The sequence below is a fragment of the Hetaerina americana genome, unplaced genomic scaffold (assembly GCF_022747635.1).
Source record: "Hetaerina americana unplaced genomic scaffold, ioHetAmer1.1.p SCAF_9, whole genome shotgun sequence".
Classification (NCBI taxonomy): Eukaryota; Metazoa; Arthropoda; class Insecta; order Odonata; family Calopterygidae; genus Hetaerina; species Hetaerina americana.
The window spans coordinates 20,466,650-20,487,559 of record NW_027287538.1 but is presented as its reverse complement, the minus strand read 5'-3'; the positions used below and the strand labels follow the sequence as shown (position 1 = coordinate 20,487,559).

General features: G+C 39.2%; 1 protein-coding gene across 1 annotated transcript in view; it reads left to right on the top strand.

Annotated features, from left to right (window-relative positions):
• LOC139698788 (alpha-tocopherol transfer protein-like) overlaps nt 1-20,910 on the top strand; it is a 118,813-nt gene that overhangs the window by 86,166 nt on the left and 11,737 nt on the right. Inside the window, exons 2-5 of the mRNA XM_071597702.1 lie at nt 10,065-10,270; nt 12,130-12,221; nt 14,443-14,593; nt 18,166-18,359. Of these exons, the coding sequence (XP_071453803.1) occupies nt 10,093-10,270; nt 12,130-12,221; nt 14,443-14,593; nt 18,166-18,359 (615 nt within the window). The 5' untranslated portion in view covers nt 10,065-10,092. The remainder of the gene's footprint in view (nt 1-10,064; nt 10,271-12,129; nt 12,222-14,442; nt 14,594-18,165; nt 18,360-20,910) is intronic.

Genomic DNA, 20,910 nt, shown 5'->3' with positions numbered 1-20,910 from the left:
AGGAGGAATATAGTACAAAGAATTATACTCTTCGTTATGAGTTTCCTTCGAACTTGAATCTGTTGCCACCTGAAAAAACCTCTTCAAGAAACCCCCACAAGAGCAGCTCACGTTCGTGACTCTCAGTGATTAGTGACATGTATATTTCGCATTACACAAAATGCAATGCTCTAAACAAACATTGCCCTGCTAAATACATTGACTCCTGAAATGAATAAATTGGTTTAGAATTGGATTATGATAGATTGAAAACCTTAAATGAAAAAACTTACAAACTAAAGGCATATTGAGAATCATCTCTAAATATGTCCTTTCCCCAAATCAATATAAAAATTAGTATAACAAAAACCAGACCAAAAATTTGGGTGATTATGTCGTAGATACGTTTAAAGCCTATCCTACAAGATTTAAAATCAGATTTTACACTATCTGATTGTAGGTAATATAGATAGATTGTGTCAATTGTAGCAAAAATTCGTCTTCCTACCACCTCATACAACCATAAATCGACGATGAAAATTCAGTTTCTTAAACCGCAAGAGTTAAAAAAAAACATTTTCGTCCCTTTTTGTCTTGCTTCGTATAAAGTACGCATCCTGATTGCTTAACTTGAAATGTTTCGTTGAAAAAAGATGCGATTACAGGCATAGAGAGTAACGCAAAAGTCGTGTAAATATCTCTTGTGTCCCTACCACCTAACAGACGAAGAAAATCAGCCATATTTGTCGCTGAAGAAACAACCTAAAAGGTAGACAAAATTTCAAAGCGAGTGAAGAACCTGAAAAAAATAAAAACGTATCTGAAAAAGAACGGGTGTTGGCAGGAGGCAATCCAAGAGTGTACCCAAAAGATTTTTTTCGCGCCAACATTGCGCAACTAGCAACATTTTTGTTTGTTTGTTGATGGTGACAACGAGTCAACAATGCCAGGGTATTTTAGAATTATGGAGATGACTGTACTTGAAGCCTGCCCGATTACCGGCGCTGAATTTAACAAATAGTCAATATTTTCAGCTATTTATTATTGTAAAAGTTGCATTACCGAAATTTTAATGAAGATATTAGCTAGGAAAAAAGCTGAATATAAACCGAATCTCCCTTCGATTTAGATGATCGTAATAGGAGTACGATTAACTTCTTAAACGCGTATTTTGATCTATAGTTTGGCCCGATAAACGTTGTTCAAAAGCTAATATTAATTAAATTAGACATTCATTTATACAATATATTTTTTCCCGTCAGCTATTGAAACTTTTTTACTCAAATAATCAATTTTAAAAACATTTTAGTTTCGCTCCTGTTTTCAAGAACTGATCAAGAGATTTTAAGCTATATTATTTAACTGCGTCAGATCTTTCAAACGATATCTGAATTTGCTTCTAATAGCTACAAGATTGGTTCAAAAGTCGAGACAAAATAGGCAAATTAACTTTTCAACCCAACTTTGTTCAATTACTTCCAACAATTACGAACCAACTTTTAAAATTTAGGACAACATAATGTCGTCCAATCTATACATATTTCCTTCAGTTTGCTGTTAGATCGAAAAAGCTTTAACAGCCGAGAAAAAACGCGATTATTATTCGAATACAATGACTGCGCAAAGCTAATTCAAACAACCCCTTCCGTAGCAAATCGATTATGAATTATATTATGCTTTTTGGTTGGATTAAGGTTAAGAAATTCGAGCAAGTTCCCTGAGAAATATGAAAAACCATGGCATTTTTGAAGCAAAAGCTACATCCACATTTAGGTACATGCTCTTCATTATCAAATTTATGAAGAGCAAGTAATCACCTAAATATGAGGGAATCATTTTTTTATTCCATAGCCTTTTTTAATCATCTATCCCAAAAATATATTACTTTAGACTATTCTTCGGGTACACCCCTGGGACGATCCCTACCTTTGCTGTGGTAAAATCTTGTCCGTCGTCCAGCGTTGTCCCTACCTATAAACCAACGAGAGAGAAAAACATATATTAAGTTAATCCTTTAACATCAAAATTCAGTCAGTAATTGAAAGTAAATTAATCACTAGGCATTAGTGAGGGGAGTCTACCTTGGCAGATTCCAATACAATTTTATTTTTTCACGACTATTGTTTCTTCGTAAGGCAAAATTATCAGGTCTTGAAAATAAATCACGGTCGTGAAAATTAAAAGTTATAGTGGAATCTGTCAAGTTTGTTCTCCCTCACACTTAGTATGAAAGGCTTTCATCAAGTTAAGCTTGAGACAGTGTCCTATAAATTAAAGAACTTATATGGTGATGAAAATTGGAGGGCAAATTTTCCATAGGCCTCCATCATTTACCTTGTTATTTTGTATTATACTTTATTATTATTATTATTATTATTATTATTATTATTTTGTTGTCAAAGATACCTAACGCTCCAGGTAGGTTTTCGATGGACATAGATAGAACACGTTTACATTGCTTAGCATCGCCTAATAAAATACAACTTGATAACCTAGACACTACAACAACCCCTTTTTCAATTGCACGTCCTGCATTACGCCCAACATAAAGACTATCCAATTTCCCTCTCAATTCCTTGTTTGCCTAATGTTCTCTTCAATTTATGTATCACAGTGTATTCATCAACATTCATGATCATCATTCAAAATGCTCTGCATCCATCTTTCTTCGCCTCCTTTGTATTGCTCCGAACAATCCCTCACTCCATCATCCCCCACATAATGCCTAGCACTTCCTCGTTTGTTTTCTTCTCTGTCCATTTCACCTTCTCCATTCTTCTCCACACTCACATTTCAAAAGCCTCCAGTCTACGTCTATCCTCCTGCTTCAATGACCACATTCCGCGCCGTACATAGCTACGCTCCATATCAAAGTTTTTACGAGTCTTTTCTTAACATCCTTACTCAACGTCCCCGTCATCAACTCCCTCCTCCTTGTGAAAGCCTCTTTGCCTAGCGCAATTCTTCTCCTTACATCCCTACTACTTTGACCCTGTTGGTGCAAAACACTGCCGAGATACGTAAACTGTTCTACCTGCTCTGGTTTTTTCCCTCCTATTTTAATGTTTAGCTTAGCCTTTTTCTTTCCAGAAAATCGCATAACCTTTGTTTTATTAATATTGATTCTCATCCCATACCTGTCGCACTGAATTTCCAATTCACTCAGCAATGCTTGCAGCCCCTTGGCTGACTGACAAACTAAAGCTTGGTAATCAGCAAACCTAACTGATTTTACGAATTCCCCGCCCACTTTCATTCCTACCTCCAGTTCTTCCCATGCCTCTTTAATCATTTCCTCAGCATACAGGTTGAACAGCAACGGTGATAATGGGCAATTCTACCTTACACCTCTTCCTAACACTGCTCATCCGGACTCCCCGTTCCTCACTCGCACCTGAGCAGTCTGAGACATGTACAGGTTGAAGATTAGCCTCCTTTTCCTCCAATATATTCCTATTTACTGCATTATACTAATTAATTCTAGTCAATGTACGCAATGAAAAGTCTTTTGTGAATTTAAGGAATCTGCATACATTCAGAGAATCAGAATAATCTTTTATATGACTCAAAATGCTTTCTTGCAATCAAATAACCTATTTTAAATAGACTTAATACACCATTTTCTAAAGCAAGGGCATATTTTAGTGGACTGTATTACTAATGAACATAAATAAAAACTTTTAGTAGCTTGAGTTTATCTGACATCACCACCACCATCTTCCGCGACCGTATACCTTTTAACTTCTAAGTCTTTACCTTTGCTGAGAAATTCCCAGAAGATCCGTCCTCTAAGGAAATGAAGTGGAGGCAATTCTTCTCGATCCCGGGTCCGAACGTAGCACAGGGAATCTCACATCACACAAACATTCACGTACACAATCTCCCGAATATAACAATATCCTCCGCACTTTTGGTGTTCAAAAATAGGAAACATTCGAACAATGAATGAGCCTCCACTTCACTAGAATTGCACAAGCAAATCACAACACTATTCTTCCACTTCACAGCACCACTATAAAACCTTGTACACTCAGAAAAATGAACTATAGTGTCCAACAAGCACTTAACTGAAAAGATACCCTAACGAGACGTCCAAAAAAAATAAAAAACACCATATCATGGCAGTTTCGTGGGAATTGATAAAGTTATTAAGCACAACGGGTAGTAGCATTTAGGGGAGGTGACCGAATGCTAAGGTCATTTGCGCCATAGGGGATGGACAGGAAAGGATGAAGTGTGGAGAGAAACCCGGCGTCGGCATTAGCCTACTCTTTACGAATGGCGCCAAGGGGTCCGCAGTTTAACGTCCCATCCGACGGACGGTGTACTCACTCAAAGTGCCCTCCACAAAGCACCTCAAGTAGGGATCGAGATACCTCTGAAAAATATTCAACACCGCCGGGATTTGAACCCGGGCCCTCTACGTAGGAAGCCAGTATAATAGCCACAAACACAACGGGGCTCGAAATCACAAAAAGAGAAGAGGGGAAATATTAATTAAATTGCAAAGTAATAACTAAGAGAAAAGATCACCGTAGTGACGCCAATAAATTCATTTTTTTCAAAAAGCACTATTTCAGTTCAATTTTAAGCGACACTTCACATCACTCCTAAACACAAACTTTCCCAATTGTTCATACATTTAAGGAGAGGGGAATTAATATGGGCAAGAAACAATTGATTGAAAATGAAACTGACGCGGTACACTAATAAATCAGTTAAAAATAAACTATTCACAATGTCCTTGAATGACACATCGGAGCACGATATACAAATTCGCATACACACACACACACACACAGACACAAACACACGAGAAGAGGGAATGTTATGCACAAGAAATCAACTCACTGAAAAAGGGTACTGTGTAGCACAAAAAAATAAATGTTAATTGATGAAAACACTACTTTGGTTCCACTGGAACTCCATAAGGAAACCCTGTCAATTCACTCAAGGTATTGGTGTAATTAGGGTGATGGATCCGATTAGCAAATATCAATAAGTTCCCTTACATCTCCAGAAAATCTCAATTAATAAGATTTTTTTAAATATAATCTGCGAAAAATAAACGAGTCCGGAAATTTTCAAAAGAGCTCACTTCGGAGTGGGTGAAATAATAGTTTTCAAATCTCGAAGACATTTCCCGAAACAGCAAAAATTACATTCTACATGGCATCCCGCAGGCCACCGCTAGGGTGCGTGGCAGGGGGTGGGTCACAAGGCACACTACCAAACGCCAAAACACCCTCAAGGAAATCTTAACTTAATTCTTTCCAGTGAGGTGTGCCTATTAATCTCGCTTGGCTAAACAGGGTGGAAAATGACGACACATAAGACTGTCCGGTTCATGTCAACGTGTGAAGCGTTGCTCGCATTCTCCAGTAATAAAACTCTCTTAGATATCATGCCGTAAAAGGTCATGCACTCTTCCAAGTACGGTTTCACATTTTTCGTGGACATTCTTCTTGCCACGATGATTACATCGTTTCACAGACATCCTTCCAGTAGCAAAAAAGGAATAAAGGGTGTATCGCAGCTTGCCGAAGTCCTTTCCCTGCAATAAAAAGAGAATTAAAAGTCCAAGTGCATTACATTTAACAATAGAATTAATGAATAAATGATGATATAGTAGCATCTGGTTTTTTTAATTCAAATGAAAGTAAACCATAGGCATAAGCATTTCATTCGATACCGCCGAAAGTGAGGACAGCAGCCCAAGGGAAATGGAGGGAGAACTTCTTTGAGTTTGGAACCGATTGAAGTATTTTTTTTATTCTACACTCTACATGATACCTTGCAAGCCATCGCTAGGGTGATTACAATTGAGTGGCGAAAGAGCAACGTCTCACCCAGAGATAAAATGCATTGTTCAGTAGCTAGTATTCTTAGTAGCTAGTGATGGAAGCTGTATCTTCCGAGGAAATATGAAAGGGATAGGATGTATAGGGGTAAGAAAGCGTTTTGAAGACGAATAAAGACCTTTGACAGAAATTGGAATTCTAATATAACTAGAAGACGAATAAAGACCTTTGACAGAAATTGGAATTCTAATATAACTAGGAAAGAGATTTTCTAAATGTTTTTTCCGAAATGTGGTGCCTTTGTAACACGAGAAACATACAAGGTTAAAAAGGAAAGACGGATAGTATTTGAAAAGTTTCGAAATTTTATGTTAGAGGAGAATTAATAATAAGAAGCCCAGATTTCGGATCGTCTTCCATTGGCTTTTGGCACACGTTTTGAAATGCCCTTACCAATACCCTCGTTAGGCATGTTTCGTCTCACCCAAAATTCTCCGTGAAACCCCAATTTTTAATTAATTTTCACGTTAACCGATATCCTTCAATTTTAAACTCGCGGAAGACGGTAAACACGTGTACACACACAAGCTCGTTACGAAATTGTTGTGGCTTGATACGACCATTGTTAAAAGGCAAGCTGGAAAGAGTTCCCAGCCACTTAAAATGGCGCCACAGTAGTTATTGCGCAGTGCCCGTGTCATTTAAAAAGTTCGATTTCTTTACAGGAATACCTCGATACTTCAAATTATTGCTTTTTCGGCATGAGCCCATTCGAAGGGGCAGAGCATGGTTAGTTTTTTGCCAAGTTCCATTTCCGTCGAGCTTAAGTCTCCGAAAAACAAAGCCGTAGGATTTCAATTTCTCAGCATAGCACGGCGTCCTGAATCCCTGTGATTTGAAGTGACTTTCTCGAAAACCTCTTTTCCTTTCCCAATCCCTTATTTGCTCCACCATCGGTTATATCACCCCCTCAACTCCCTCAAGTGAATGAAGGTACGCAGTTCAAGTTGATGATGGAGCATAATGCCGCCGGCTTTACTTTAAATGTGAAGAGTACTTGTCGATGCACATTTCCTGCAGCAGCACCAGAGTGAATTCATCCCGCTCCTTAAGCATCGACGACATTCTTACGAGCGAAAGAGAATCCTTTAAATTGTGACAAGGTGAAAGGGAGTCACGTCTTACTCGCGAGGGTTATTGAGTGCCGAGCAAAATGGAAACCAGTAAACCGTTCCCCTTGCTTTCATTGAGATCTTTGGAACAAGAAGAAGGACGAAATCATTCCTTCGGCTAGCCTCTGCCGAAAAAGAACTGCATAGTGATTATTCGAATCAGCATTTTTTTAAACCGACATTCTTTCCATGTCACGGATATTAACACGTAGAGATTAGACTTCAGAAATTTCAAAGTGTAAAAAATCGTTCGCTTTCTCTGGGATTCGTACCCGGAACCCTCGATGTCCAGAGCTTTAGCCGGAGGCGTCCTCCTACACTATGAATATTTGGGGACTTGGGATCCAGGTTCGAATCCCCGTCTAGGCGAATGATTTTTACACTGAAATATTTGCATTTTAATGCATATTAGCGGATACCTCCGTTCAAATTCACTACAGCGACATATTTCGTAGTTCTTTGAATAATCCTACGGTAAAACGTCATTTAGTGGGCCTGACCACCTTCATCATCGTCCTTTTTCCATCTTAAGTATAATGATTGCCCAACCCAAATCGATCCCTTTTCCTTCGTCATAGCTTCCCCTTTTGGAACATTTATTCATCAATATGGCCCATTGTGTTATTTTAATGAAACATTCCTGAAGCAAACTACGGTAGGACGCCCTACAGCAATGGACAACGTTCGTACGACGATGTCAGTAGACGAATAATTCAGTAATTAACGCAAACAGATTCACTCTAAGCCATGGCAGACGAGGATAGTCTAATTATTCCGTCCTCCTAAGAGACAATCCCATATGTGTATTTCAACTTATTATTTCATTAGTGTGGGTGGCGGTAGTCCAGGGGGTAGAGCGTTGGACTATGACCGGAGGGGCCCGGGTTCGATTCCCAGGCAAGCCTCTGGGCACCTGCAGCTCCACCTAAGCTTTGTGGTTTTTCGGGTACCAGATCTTCCTGGGAAACCATAACCGGCACAGGGAAAGGAACTGGTCCCCCTACCCTGATGTGTGAATTTCACACGCCGTATAGGGCTTAGGACTGGGTGAACTCTCCCAAACCTCCTCCCACCCCAACCAACCGACCATCACCTACCAAACCCGCCTTCGGGTTGATTACTGTGTTTATGGTTTTTTTTATTTCATTGGTATTCTAACGTTTAAGGTAGATTTTGGATGGACACTACTATACAACAATACATCCCTTTGCCTCCCCGAATTAAACACAATTAACATCTGAAATTACAATTGGCCCCTCCACAATTCTATATATTTCCTTCCTCCCTTCATTCCGTCCAATATTCGCGTACCCTATTCGTACTCCTTCGTTTGGCTAACTTTCCCCCCTCTATCACAGTCTTCAACATTCCATTCCCAATCAAAAATCCTTCAATCCCTACGCAAGATAATAAATACCCTAAAATCACACATTAGAGTGAAACAATGCTTTTTCTCCAAGTGCGCTCTGCCTCGCTGCCTCAAAACCTCCAATCTACGCTTATCCTCCTTCCTCGAAAAACGAGTGTCCGAACCGTACAAACCTACGCTCCTACGATCAAAGCTTTTGCTAGTATTTTCTTTACGTCTCCACTTATGGTTTCCCAATCAACTTCCTCTACTTACCAAAAGCTTCTCTTCCCAACGGGACTCTTCATAACTACTCTGCTCATCTTCGTCGGCAAAATTTCCTGGAAAATAAACAGTAATTGATAACATTACATTCAAGTTTATCAGCACGCAGATAGATATATATATATATATATATATATATATATATATATATATATATATATATATATATATATATATTTATTTATTTAATAAAACAAAGGTTATGCGATTCTCTAGAAAGAAAAAGGCTAAGCTAAACATTAAAATAGGTGGGCAAAAACTAGAGCAGGTAGAACAGTTTACGAATCTTGGTAGTGTTTTGGACCAACACGGTCAAAGTAGTAGGGACGTAAAGAGAAGAATTGCGCTAGGCAAAGAGGCTTTCACAAGGAGGAGGGAGTTGATGACAGGGACTTTGAGTAAGGATGTTAAGAAAAGACTCGTAAAAACTTTGATATGGAGCGTAGCTATGTACGGTGCGGAAACGTAGTCATTGAAGCAGGAGGATAGACGTAGATTGGAGGCTTTTGAAATGTGGGTGTGGAGAAGAATGGAGAAGGTGAAATGGACAGAGAAGAAAACAAACGAGGAAGTGCTTGGTATGGTGGGCGAGGACAGGGGTTTGTTGGGAGAAATCCTATGGAGGCAAGAAAAGTGGATGAAGGGGGTATTGACCGGCAGCGGGATGTTGAAGACTGTAATTGAGGGGAGAATGTTAGGCAAACGAGGAAAGGGAAGGAACAGGATAGGGATGTTGGACGGGATTAAGGGAGGAAGAAAGTACTCAGAGATGAAGAGTGACTTGATGTAGAGTAGGATACTGAATTTTGTTAGGAATCACAAAATATTTATATAGTAGCCGGGTCCATCCAAAAACCTACCTTAACCGGTAGATTACCGAATAATAAATAATATATATATATGTGTGTGTGTGTGTGTGAGTGACCTTTTCTGTGTTTCTATATTGTTTATTGCTGTCTAATTTACTTTACATATATATATATATATATATATATAATATATGTAATATATGTACAATATATATATATATAATACATAATATATATAATATATATATACAATATATATATATATATATATACCTGCTGAAGGGTATACCCTTCAGCAGGTATCTACTTAAAGGAAATATCCCCTTGCACAAAGTTTATGTATTTATGTTTTTCACTTTATAAATGTGAGTTAGAAAAATATAATATATAATATAATAATATAAAATGTAATATGTAACATGTATATATATATATATATATATATATATATATATATATATATATATATATATATCATACATATGAGATATATATATATATACATATATATATATAAACTCGATTTGGGATATATATATATATATATATATCCCAAATCGAGTTTCCTCATCATTTATCTTAGATAAGCTAATTTTCATGTCAGAGGAGGAGTATTTTTATAGTTAAATCCTATTACAAATGTCTCTCTTCTCATTTGGTTATTTCGCAGGTAAAGGGCGCCCTGTGAGCAAGCAGCCATGCCGCCACATGACTTAAGCAATTCCAACACCATAGAAGATCCCGGGGACATAAGCAACCGGCTGGACTTCAACGAACCCGCGACGGCCGAGGAGTGGGAGGTGTGTCGAGAGTTGACGGGGGAAACGCCGGAGATTCGTTCCGCGGCCCTCGAGGATCTACGACACATGATTAACAGTATGTGTCCCATCCCTACCTGCTACCGTTGCAAATCCCTAACACCTCTAGGATTTACAGCGTGAAAGAACGAACTAACGTTAGTCGCAAACGCGGCAATAATGATGAGTCTCACGTCGGGTCTAATGGGTCAAAGTATCCATAAGCATATTCGTCCGAAAAAATATCGCCCAATTACATTCGTATGCGAATCAACTTTGGGTCGTCATCTCAAAGTTTTGTTTACTTCCCCATTAGATATTATATACTTCGGCCAACATTTTTTCCAATCCTCAAAGCACTTCAAATAATTATTTTTTGTGATCTTGTTCAGCTCCTCCTTCGATACAGTCTTTATCTCGTCTATCGTAGCGTAGCGTCGTCCTTTCATGGGCCTCTTCAGTTTCGGGAATAAGAATAAGTTACTGGGGGCCAGACCTGGGTAATACGGTGTCTGCGGCATCATTAGTGTGTTGTTTTTGGCCACACAAGTAACGATGTGTGAGCAGGGGTGTTGTCATGGTGCAAAAGTCAATTTTTGGTCTTCCACAAATCTGGGCGTTTGTGGCCGATTACTTCACGCAAATTGCGCATAACTTGCAGGTAATATTCCTCATTTACCGTTCCACCCTGTGAAAGAACTCACGATGCACCACGCCCCTGCAATCGAAGAAAACTGTAATCAAAACTTTCACATTCGACCGAACTGGTAGGGTTTTTTCGGTCTTGGCTCGTGCTGCAGCTTCCATTGGGATGATCGAGCTTTAGTTTCTACGTCATAACGACCATGACTCGTCACCAGTTAATACCCTCTGGAGCAAATTTGGGTGGTCGCGGACAGAGTCCAACACTTCATTAGAAATTTTAATGCGTTGCTGTTTTTGATCGAAATTGAGCAATGTTGGTACGAGCCAATTGATACGTTTAGGTCCTCAGCAACTTCTCTAACGGTAATTCGACGATTGACCATTACTATTTTCTTCAATTCATCAATGTTTACGTCTGTTGTTGATGTGCTCGGGCGTCCGGCATGCTCTTCGTCCTTCACATCTTCTCGGCCCTCTGAGAGCACCATCAATAAATGTTGCTTTGGTCCAGGGTAGCTTCTCCATATGCCACAGCCAACATTCGGAATGCGTCCGCGCACTTCATTTCGTTTTTCGCGCAAAATTTGATACAGATTCTTTGATCAATTTTTTGGAACAGGCAAAAATCGAAGACAAGCCGAAACACGTCCAAGCAAAACAGTCAACAATCAACTGAATATTCAAAATGGCCGAACTTTTCGGCATAAAAGAGAGACATACGTACCAACATAACGCCACAAAAAAATCGAAAATGAAACACGTAACCCGCGAAAATTCAAAATTCGCCATACTTTTTGAAAATACCTCGTACAATAATAGGTGGTGCCGACGGTGTGACGTCATGATTCCGTAATTTTTGAGATTCGACGATTATGAATCAATAACATCACTGCATCTCTATTGCCGCATTAGTGGTCGATGCTATAAAAATCCACTTTCAGAATATCTGCTCTTAATTTAACTTATTTTAATGAAACTTACATTCTTTTTAAACTTAAATCAATCACAAAAAAGCTCAGTAAAATTTTTTTAAATATTACTCCACTTCCGAATGCAATAGAAAGATTGGAATACATTTGCGCTAATACAAAAATGTACCTTACCTGAGCCATGGTCTCAAATAAAAAGATAGTTCCTTTGGGAAAATGCATTAAAATGATTAATTAATACCCAAAATAATACAAATATGAATGTATTTAAGATGTTGTGTACAGTCCAGTTTCACAAAATCACTATTGGCAAGAAAGGCCCTTCGCTTTAAGTTCCTACTAAAATGTCATTTACCCTTTACAGCAAGAATGGAACTGCCTAACCGAACAGAAGAAACGTTCCTCATCAAGTTCCTCAGGGTTCGGGATTTCAGCGCAGAAAAGGCATATAGATTGGTGAGTCAATAGCGCATATTTATGTTCGTTAACATTGCATAAGATACATTTCCCGTCAATGGTGACATAAAACTTCCTATCCCTTTTCCTTACAACTGTATGCGAATGAATGAGTGTACACCACTTGACGGGTTTTTGTGTTTATACTATATATGGGTGTGTGTGTAAATATATATATACATGTATGTATATATGTATGTATATATGTGTGTGTATATATATGTATATATGTGTATACATATGTATATATATATATATATATATATATATATATATATATATATATATATATATATATATATATGTATATATATATATATATATATATATATATGTATGAAAATGTATGTGTATATATATATATGTATGAAAATGTATGTGTATATATATATAATATATGTTTGTTTGCATTTTTTAAGTAATCTACCAGTTAAGGTAGGCTTTGAATGGACACAACCACTAAATAAACATTTTGTGACCCCCAACAAAACACAATCCAGCAACCCCTACATCAAGCCACTCTTCTTTCTGAGGACTTCCATCCTACCTTCATCCCGTCCAACATCCATCTCCTGTTCCTGCCCTTTCCTCGTTTGCCTAACTTTCTCCCCTCTATTACAGTCTTCAACATCCCACTGCCAATCAATACGCCCTTTATCCTGAATGAATCCTGGCAACTACGGGACTCGGCCCAATCGGCCGTGTGTCGTGCCCGGTAGTAGGAGGGGAAAGGCTACCGTGCTCATCATCTCGCGAAGGCCTTGCAAAGCAAAACCGACAGCAGCAGCAAAGAATACGCAGAAGAAGGAGACCAAATTAGTTAGAATGTGAACTTGGAATTTTAGCTCAATACTGAGGCCGGGAAAATTAGAGAATTTAAAGTGAGAGATGGAAAGAGAAAAGAACGGACATTTTAGGCATATGCGAGGTGAGACGGAAGGATAACAAGGATTACTTGAGTGACGGTTATAGGTTAATATGGAGTGGAAGTCAAAACAGCCAACGAAGGGTTGCTATAATATTAAATAAAGAGGTAGGAAAAAAGCGTAGTCAACATAGAACAGGTAACGGATAGATTATTACTAGTAGATATGAAAGCAGAACCGACGAACTTGGTCATTGTTCAGGCACACATGCCACCGAGCAACTATAAGGAAGAAGAGGTCGATAGGATATACGATCAATTCGAGGACATAATCGCGTGTATTCCTGCAGGGAAACATTTGATAGTGATGGGGGATTGGAATGTGACGGTAGGCGACGGAAGAGATGGTGATGAAGTGGGGGACTACGGTTTAGGCACGGAGAATGATCGCGGGGAGAAAGCAGTTGAGTTCTGCAGGAGACAGGGGTTAGTCATCACCAACACTTGGTTAAGACACCACAAAAGACGCAGGTATACATGGAAAATACCAGGTGACTCAGAAAGGTATCAGTTAAGTTATATTCTGGTTAGGCACAGGTTTAGGAAGTGTGATCAATTCACACAGCTTCCTGGGAGCGGATGCGGACTCTGACCACAATTTATGCTCATGAAGTGTAGCGTCCGATCCAAAAATATGTGGCAGGGAGGCGGGTAAGGAAATGGAATTTAGAAGCCTTAACTAGAATGACAAGGAAGGAGTAGCAGCAGGGTGTAGAAAAAAGGTTTAATTAGGGAAAAGAGCGGAACAAAATCGAGGATAATATGAAGTATATAAGAGAAGGGATTTCGAAGTTAGAAAAAAAAACTATTGAAACTGTTAAAGGGAAAAGGACAAGAAGGCTGATTTCTGCGTTGCCAAGGATATATTTGTATAAAATATATGTTTGGTGGTATATGTTTCATATATTTTTTCTTGTCGTTGAATTGGAGTATTTTTTTCAAAACTGTACAGTTTTTTTAATCGAATAAATATACCATTGCCATCTATATATTTTTGACCCATGTAACTGGAAAACTAACTCAAGGACTGCGCATGTCAATTTTGTCTTAAAAATCGACATTTTTTAATTATCTTTTGTTGCCAATAGAAAAATCCGTGACCAGCGAATCCATCCGAAAAATCCATGAATAGAGAAAATCTCTTACTTTGTCCATGACTTGGCCATTTCCAACCAACTTTTACATGTACACACAAGGAAGACACGGTCCTTTACATTTATGTAGAGAATATGCAGGACGTGTTTTGTATCAATTTCATCTTTTCATTTTTTACATGTCTCACTTCCACCCTCGCAGATGGTTCGCTACTACAAGTTCAAGGAATTGAACCCGGCTTTCCATAAGGACGTGTATCCTCTGCGATTGACCTACATCGGCGATGACGACGTCTGCAGTGTACCCCCTTATACAGACCAGGACGGACACAGGATCATCATCTACAGGCTGGGTAAATAACCGACGCACAAGGCACAAATGAACTTTTCCGGGGATAAATCTTGGATTTCATTAATTAATGTGGTCTAGGACTTAAATCGAAGAAATCTTTACCCTATTACCATGAGCTATATTAGTGATGTATTGAAATTTTACTTAAAAAGCATAGCATGTTACATTCCTGAACGATAATTTATGCTATAGAATAATAAAATCGATCGGCGCGCTATGACATTTTATTCACCGTTGCTAAGGAAGTTTCAAAGACTATCGTTATTTCGTAGCAGCAAGAATGAATTAGTTATCAGGTAGTTGGGGAAAGAGAAACTGCATCACTGAATGGAGGATTATTGAGGGCTGCATTAAAGCCAAAATTAGAATCGAAATACTAATAATGGCGATGAATACAAAAGTAAAACACGCGTTGCATGTCAGATGCTGCCTCCGATTAGAATCTTCGAAAGTTTTGAGAGGAAAGAGGATGGACTTCTTGAGGAATGATGGGAGAGGGGAGGCGACAGGCACAGAGGCTTCTGAATCGTCGGTCGCGCCGAAATGCGAGTCCACCACTCTTTTCGAATCGTACACACATTTTTTTCTTCTGAATTTGTGTTTTTTTTCGTTAAGGTTCCCCATCTTCGGTGCGCGTAACCTTCTCTCCTCTTCCTTTCACTTCCCTTTCCCTTTCGCGACACGATCCACCGCGTGAAGGGAGATTTTTTTCGGGGCCCATCAGAAAAAATTTGAAAAAATAAAAGGTAGATTTAAAGAAAAAAGAACATCATCTCAGTCGCGATCGAGCGATTTTCGGGACGACTAACGCCCACGACGAAAGCGAAGAGGTGTCTCTCTTCTCAAACGGGATTTAATCCCGTCAACAATCCGGGTTTACGGCGTTACCGTCGCAACGGTGACAACCCTTCATCCGTCCATTGATAAACAAGCACTCTTAAAAACGCGTGTGGAAAAATACTTTTATTTCTTTCGAAAATATTTAACCTCGTCCATTTTTCGATTTCTTGCGACTAGCTTGTGGATCATAGCATATAAATACGAAGTTCATCCAAGATACTCAACTAACGCATCCCAATACTTAAGCGTGAAATGTGAACTTTAAGGCAGGTAAGGTGGGCGGGAGGAAAATACAATAGGGGCATGTTAGACGAAATGAAGGGATGCAGGAACTAGGCGGAATGAAAGAAGGGTTTTATGTGCTCGTAGCTTGGGATTGTCAGGTTTTTTCATGTCAAAATGGCCAAGAAATGTGGATATTTACAGTGTTTCAATCCAAAACCCACCTTAAAACGGTAGAATACCTAAATAATGACAACAATCAAAGGCTGACAATACCATCTTCGATTTGTATCAATCGTGCTCAAGAAAATTTGAAATATCTTACATGATCTGTACAAAAAAAAGATGCGACTGGTCTTTCTACGAACGCATTGGATCAAAGTCAGTGAGGTGTCTCCTTCTAGTGGCGTCTGTATGATATACAACACCGCCTTGCTCGTGGCTGCATCTCTACTTTTCTCCGCACAACAGCGATTCTTGTCTGACCTTGCAGAAGCTTGCTGTAGAAATTCTTGTGTTGGTGACAATGAAAGTGTGAGAGCGTTGGGAGCGTTTTATTGGCAACACTAAATAAATGCACCGGACCCGATCAAATACCCGCTATTATATTTAAGTGACTAGGATCGGAAATTGCACCACATCTAGAAATCATATTTTTTTTAATCGGTGGTAGGTCTCAAAATTCCCAGTGCTTGGAAAATGGCTGATGTAACAATAATATTTAAAAACAGATACGGAGCAATTACAGACCAATTTCCCTCACATCCATTTCATGCAAGGTAATGGAATATATACATAGCTGCCTGTTCGATCCTGAGACACCTCGATAGTCAGGAGTTATTAATGAAAAATCAGCACGTTTTCCGAAAGGGTAGATCCTGCGAGACACAACTTACGTTTTTTGATCATGATATTCTTATTTCAGGAAAGAGGGGACGTCCACTGGAACAGAATTTGTTGCAGTGGATGCAGTTTTTCTAGATTTTAAGAAAGCTTTCGACATAGTACCTCATAATTAACTATTCACAAACCTAGAAGCATTCGGCATAGAGGGGTTGGATTAAAGACTTTTTGAATGATCGGGTACAAAGAGTAGTCATTGATGGAGTTAGCTCAATTGCAGTAAAAATCACTTCAGTGTAAAAAAACCACCCCATGGGCATCTTTAATCCATCTTGATATTAAGAAAATTAAGTCTGTATTTAATAGCAACATTAGTTATATGCCAACCATGCAGTGGTTTAGAGGATTATGCGAAGTCTTAAGGATTAAGCAGTTATTGCATATAAGCTAAATTCAATACAACGCAGTTGCGACACTTAGCCATTAGAACTAATCTTAAAAAAGTGCGTAGTGATAGATTTTTGGGAAAAGAGCAATTCCCTCCCGAACGCCTACTGCATCGGGAACGTCGAAATGGAATGTGTAGACTCAATTAATGTATTACCCGACCTTGGCGTTACCCTAATTCACAAACTCTCGTGGGTGAAAGACATACGAGGTATATGCCGGCAATTAGACAAAATATTAGGATTTAGTAGAAGATTATTGATTAAATGTGATGAAAAGGTCAAAGAGAAATGTTATCTTTCACAGGTTAGGCCTCAATTAGAATATGCTGCCAGTATTATGGAAGTTGGATTAATTGCATTAAATTGGATCGGGTGCAGCTAGATATCGTAGAGGAGCTAGATTTGTAAAACGTTAGTAGCGTATCCAATTTATTAGATAAGTTAGGTTGGTTGTCACTTAATGCAGCGAAGGGTAAATTACAGATTGAAGCTCTTGCATTAATTGGAAGGAGGTCACTTTAGCAGTGATGTTGAAAATGCATTATTAGCCTCATCGTCCTACGGTAGATAGGCTAGAGATATCATGTACATAAAATTAGAGAGATTAAGAGTAGAACATATGTATTTAAGATTTCCTTTTTCTAAGAACGATAAGGGATCAGAAAAATATTGTCCTACCGCAGTAATGGTAAAAATAATCGGGTCAATATTAGTCTGATGTGTATTCACCTCCTGCCACACACCCTGGCGATGGCTTGAAGGGTATAAAAAAATACTAAAATAAAATAAGCTCAACGGCTTGTGTGGGATTCACACATCAGGTTAAGGGCGGGGGAGGGGGCAGTTCCTTTCCTCTGCCAGTCATGGTTTCCGAGGAAGATCTGGTACCCGAAAAAATCACAACTCACCATTATGTACGAATGTATTTCCGCCACTAACATATAACTCAGAAAATGAATTCATTTTTTTTTTGTTTGTGAACACGTCACGGCAAGAGTAACGGCTTCTAATGTTTTGCATGCACTGGGCACAAATACATACAAGAGTAATATAAATAAACATTCAAAAACGGGATTTTATACAAGTGTAACATACCATTTCCCAGTTCTTACTGTAGTGTTTGCATTCAAAATAAAAGATTTTTGTTAATTTTAGTAAACAGAAGGAGAAAACAAAACGATAGGACTCACATGTTGATCATGTTACCTCTCCCCTTTAGGTAACTGGAAGCCAAGGAAGTACAGCGTGATCGAGCTCTTCAGGGCTACCGTGGTCATCCTGGAATTGGCCACCTTGGAGCCTAAAACCCAAATCAAGGGTGGAATCTGTATCTTCGACATGTCTGGCATCTCCCTGTCACACGTTTACCATATCACACCAGCTATGGCCTCACAGATAGTGGAGCTAATGGGGGTAAGAAAACATACACACATATGTACTACCTTGATCAAAAAGTTCCCGGAATAACCACCGTGTGGCGCTCCCATCGTTCCGATTTGAGTTCTGTTTTTTTTTGTTAAATTGGTACATCTGTTGTTGATATTCCCTTTAAATCTTAGTGTCATAACTTGACATTTGCAAAAGTTACGGTCGGTTTTCGGTATGTCCATCAGTGCTTCCTGCGATTTTTCCATTACTTCCTCTCGGCTGCTAAAACGCGTTCCCCGTAATGGTTTTTTAACTCGATTGAACAGAAAGAAGTCACAGGGAGCCAAATCAGGTGAATTCGGTGGCTGTTGGATGGTATTTGTTGCATTTTTCGTCAAAAAATTACGAATAATGATAGCACTGTGCGACGGTGCGTTATCATGGTGCAAAATCCACGAGTTTTCTGCCCACATTTCTGGTCTCTTTCGGCGAATTGCTTCACGCAAACGTCTCATAACGCCCAAATAATACTCTTTGTTTACTGTCTGGCCTTCTGGCAAAAATTCATGATGCACTACACCGTTGTAATCCATGAAAACCGTCAGCATTGCCTTCTTTTTTGACTGAAAACGACGTGGTTTTTTTGGTCTCGGCTCATTTGGTGAACGCCATTCACTTGCCTGATGTCTGGATTGCGTGTCGTACTCATAAACCCACGTCTCGTCTCCAGTAATGATCCTTTTGATGAATGTGGGATCGGATTCAGCCTCGCAAATCATGTCTTTTGCGACGTCAACACGGTCTCTTTTTTGCATGAAATTGAGGTCTTTTGGCACCAATTTTGCTGCTACACGACGGAAACCCAAATCATTAACCACAATGTCTTGGGCGGATCCATAGGCAATGTTCAAGTCCTCCGCTATTTCTCTGATGGTTAATTTGCGGTTATTGACCAACATTTCTTTTACTTTATCAATTTTTTCACCGACTTTCGATGTCGATGGTCTGCCACTGCGTTCATCATCTTCGATTGACTCACGACCACTTCTGAACCGCTCGTGCCACTGGTAAACGACCGTTTTTTTTAGAGAATCGTTGCCGAAACACTTTTCCCACATTTCCAACGTCCGTGCGCCACTAAATCCGTTTTTTACGCAAAATTTAATACAAGTTCGTTGTTGCAAATTTAAATCCATTTCTGAAATTGTAAAAAATCGCCAACACACACAGAGATAGATGTACTCTTGGCTACGTAACTTTTGCAAATGTCAAGTTATGACACTAAGATTTAAAGGGAATATCAACAACAGATGTACCAATTTAACAAAAAAAACAGAACTCAAATCGGAACGATGGGAGCGCCACACGGTGGTTATTCCGGGAACTTTTTGTTCAAGGTAGTATATGCGCGCGTTATCTGCAGACAAAAATGTTCAGATGATCGGAAAAATGACGATGCGCGTTATGTAATGAAAATTGAAAAAATTCCAAACATAGACGTATTTGTACACGCACACACGCATCCTATATAGACGTATTTTTACGCCCACTATATATAATTTTTACGCGCATAAATATATGTGTATACAGATACGCGGCATCTACTGTATACACGTTCAAGATAAAGATGAAGCTCTGGGCGCGCGGTATCTATACATTCATGATGACTACAATGTTCTGGGTGCGCGTTATCGATGGGAAAATACGGTATTATTAATTAATCTATAGGTTAAGGTCGGTTTTGGATTTGCACAACTACCAAATAAATATTGTTTCTTTCAAAAGACATCCTACTCTACAAGCCCCTATTCATCTCTCTGTTCTTCCTTCCTCCCTTCATAGCATACAACATCCCTATCCTATTCCTGCCCTTTCCTCGTTTGCCTATCATCATCCCTTCTATTACAATCTTCAACGCCCCATTGCCGATACTTTGCATCCATTTTTCCTATATGTATATATATATTAATTTATTTATTTATTTATTTATTTATTTATTTATAATAACGACCTTGACGTGGTGGAAGTGCTCGTGCGTTCCAATGACCCCAAGAGCTGTGCTGGCAGGAGTAATAATAATTGCTCCTGGTAGGGTCACCCATTCTATATTGGTCGAAGGTTAGGAGCCAGACGAAAGGTAGTCTACGCAGCGTCTGTTCCTCAGTGAAGCGGCTGCAATGGCGTCTGACCCCAGTGGGGCGGCCAGTAAGTGATGGTGTCACGTTAAAAACACTATTGAGGAAGGCAACGGGAAACCACCTCAATTATCATTCCCAAGATTAACATGATGGACTATACAGATATTTTGAGTCCTGGCAACTACGGGGCTCGGCCCAATCGGCCGGGTGTCTTGCCGGGCAGCGGGGGAGGCAAGGCTTCCGCGGTCGTCATCCCACGGAACCCTTGCAAGGGAAAACCAGCAGCAGCAGGACAGAAGACGCAGGAGAAGAAGACCACATTAGTTAGAATAGGAACGTGGAATATTAGGACAATGATGAGGATAGGGAAATTGGAGAATGTTAAGCGAGAGATGGAAAGGGGAAATATAGATATTTTAGGTCTATGCGAGGTGAGATGGAAAGGTAGCGGGGAATAC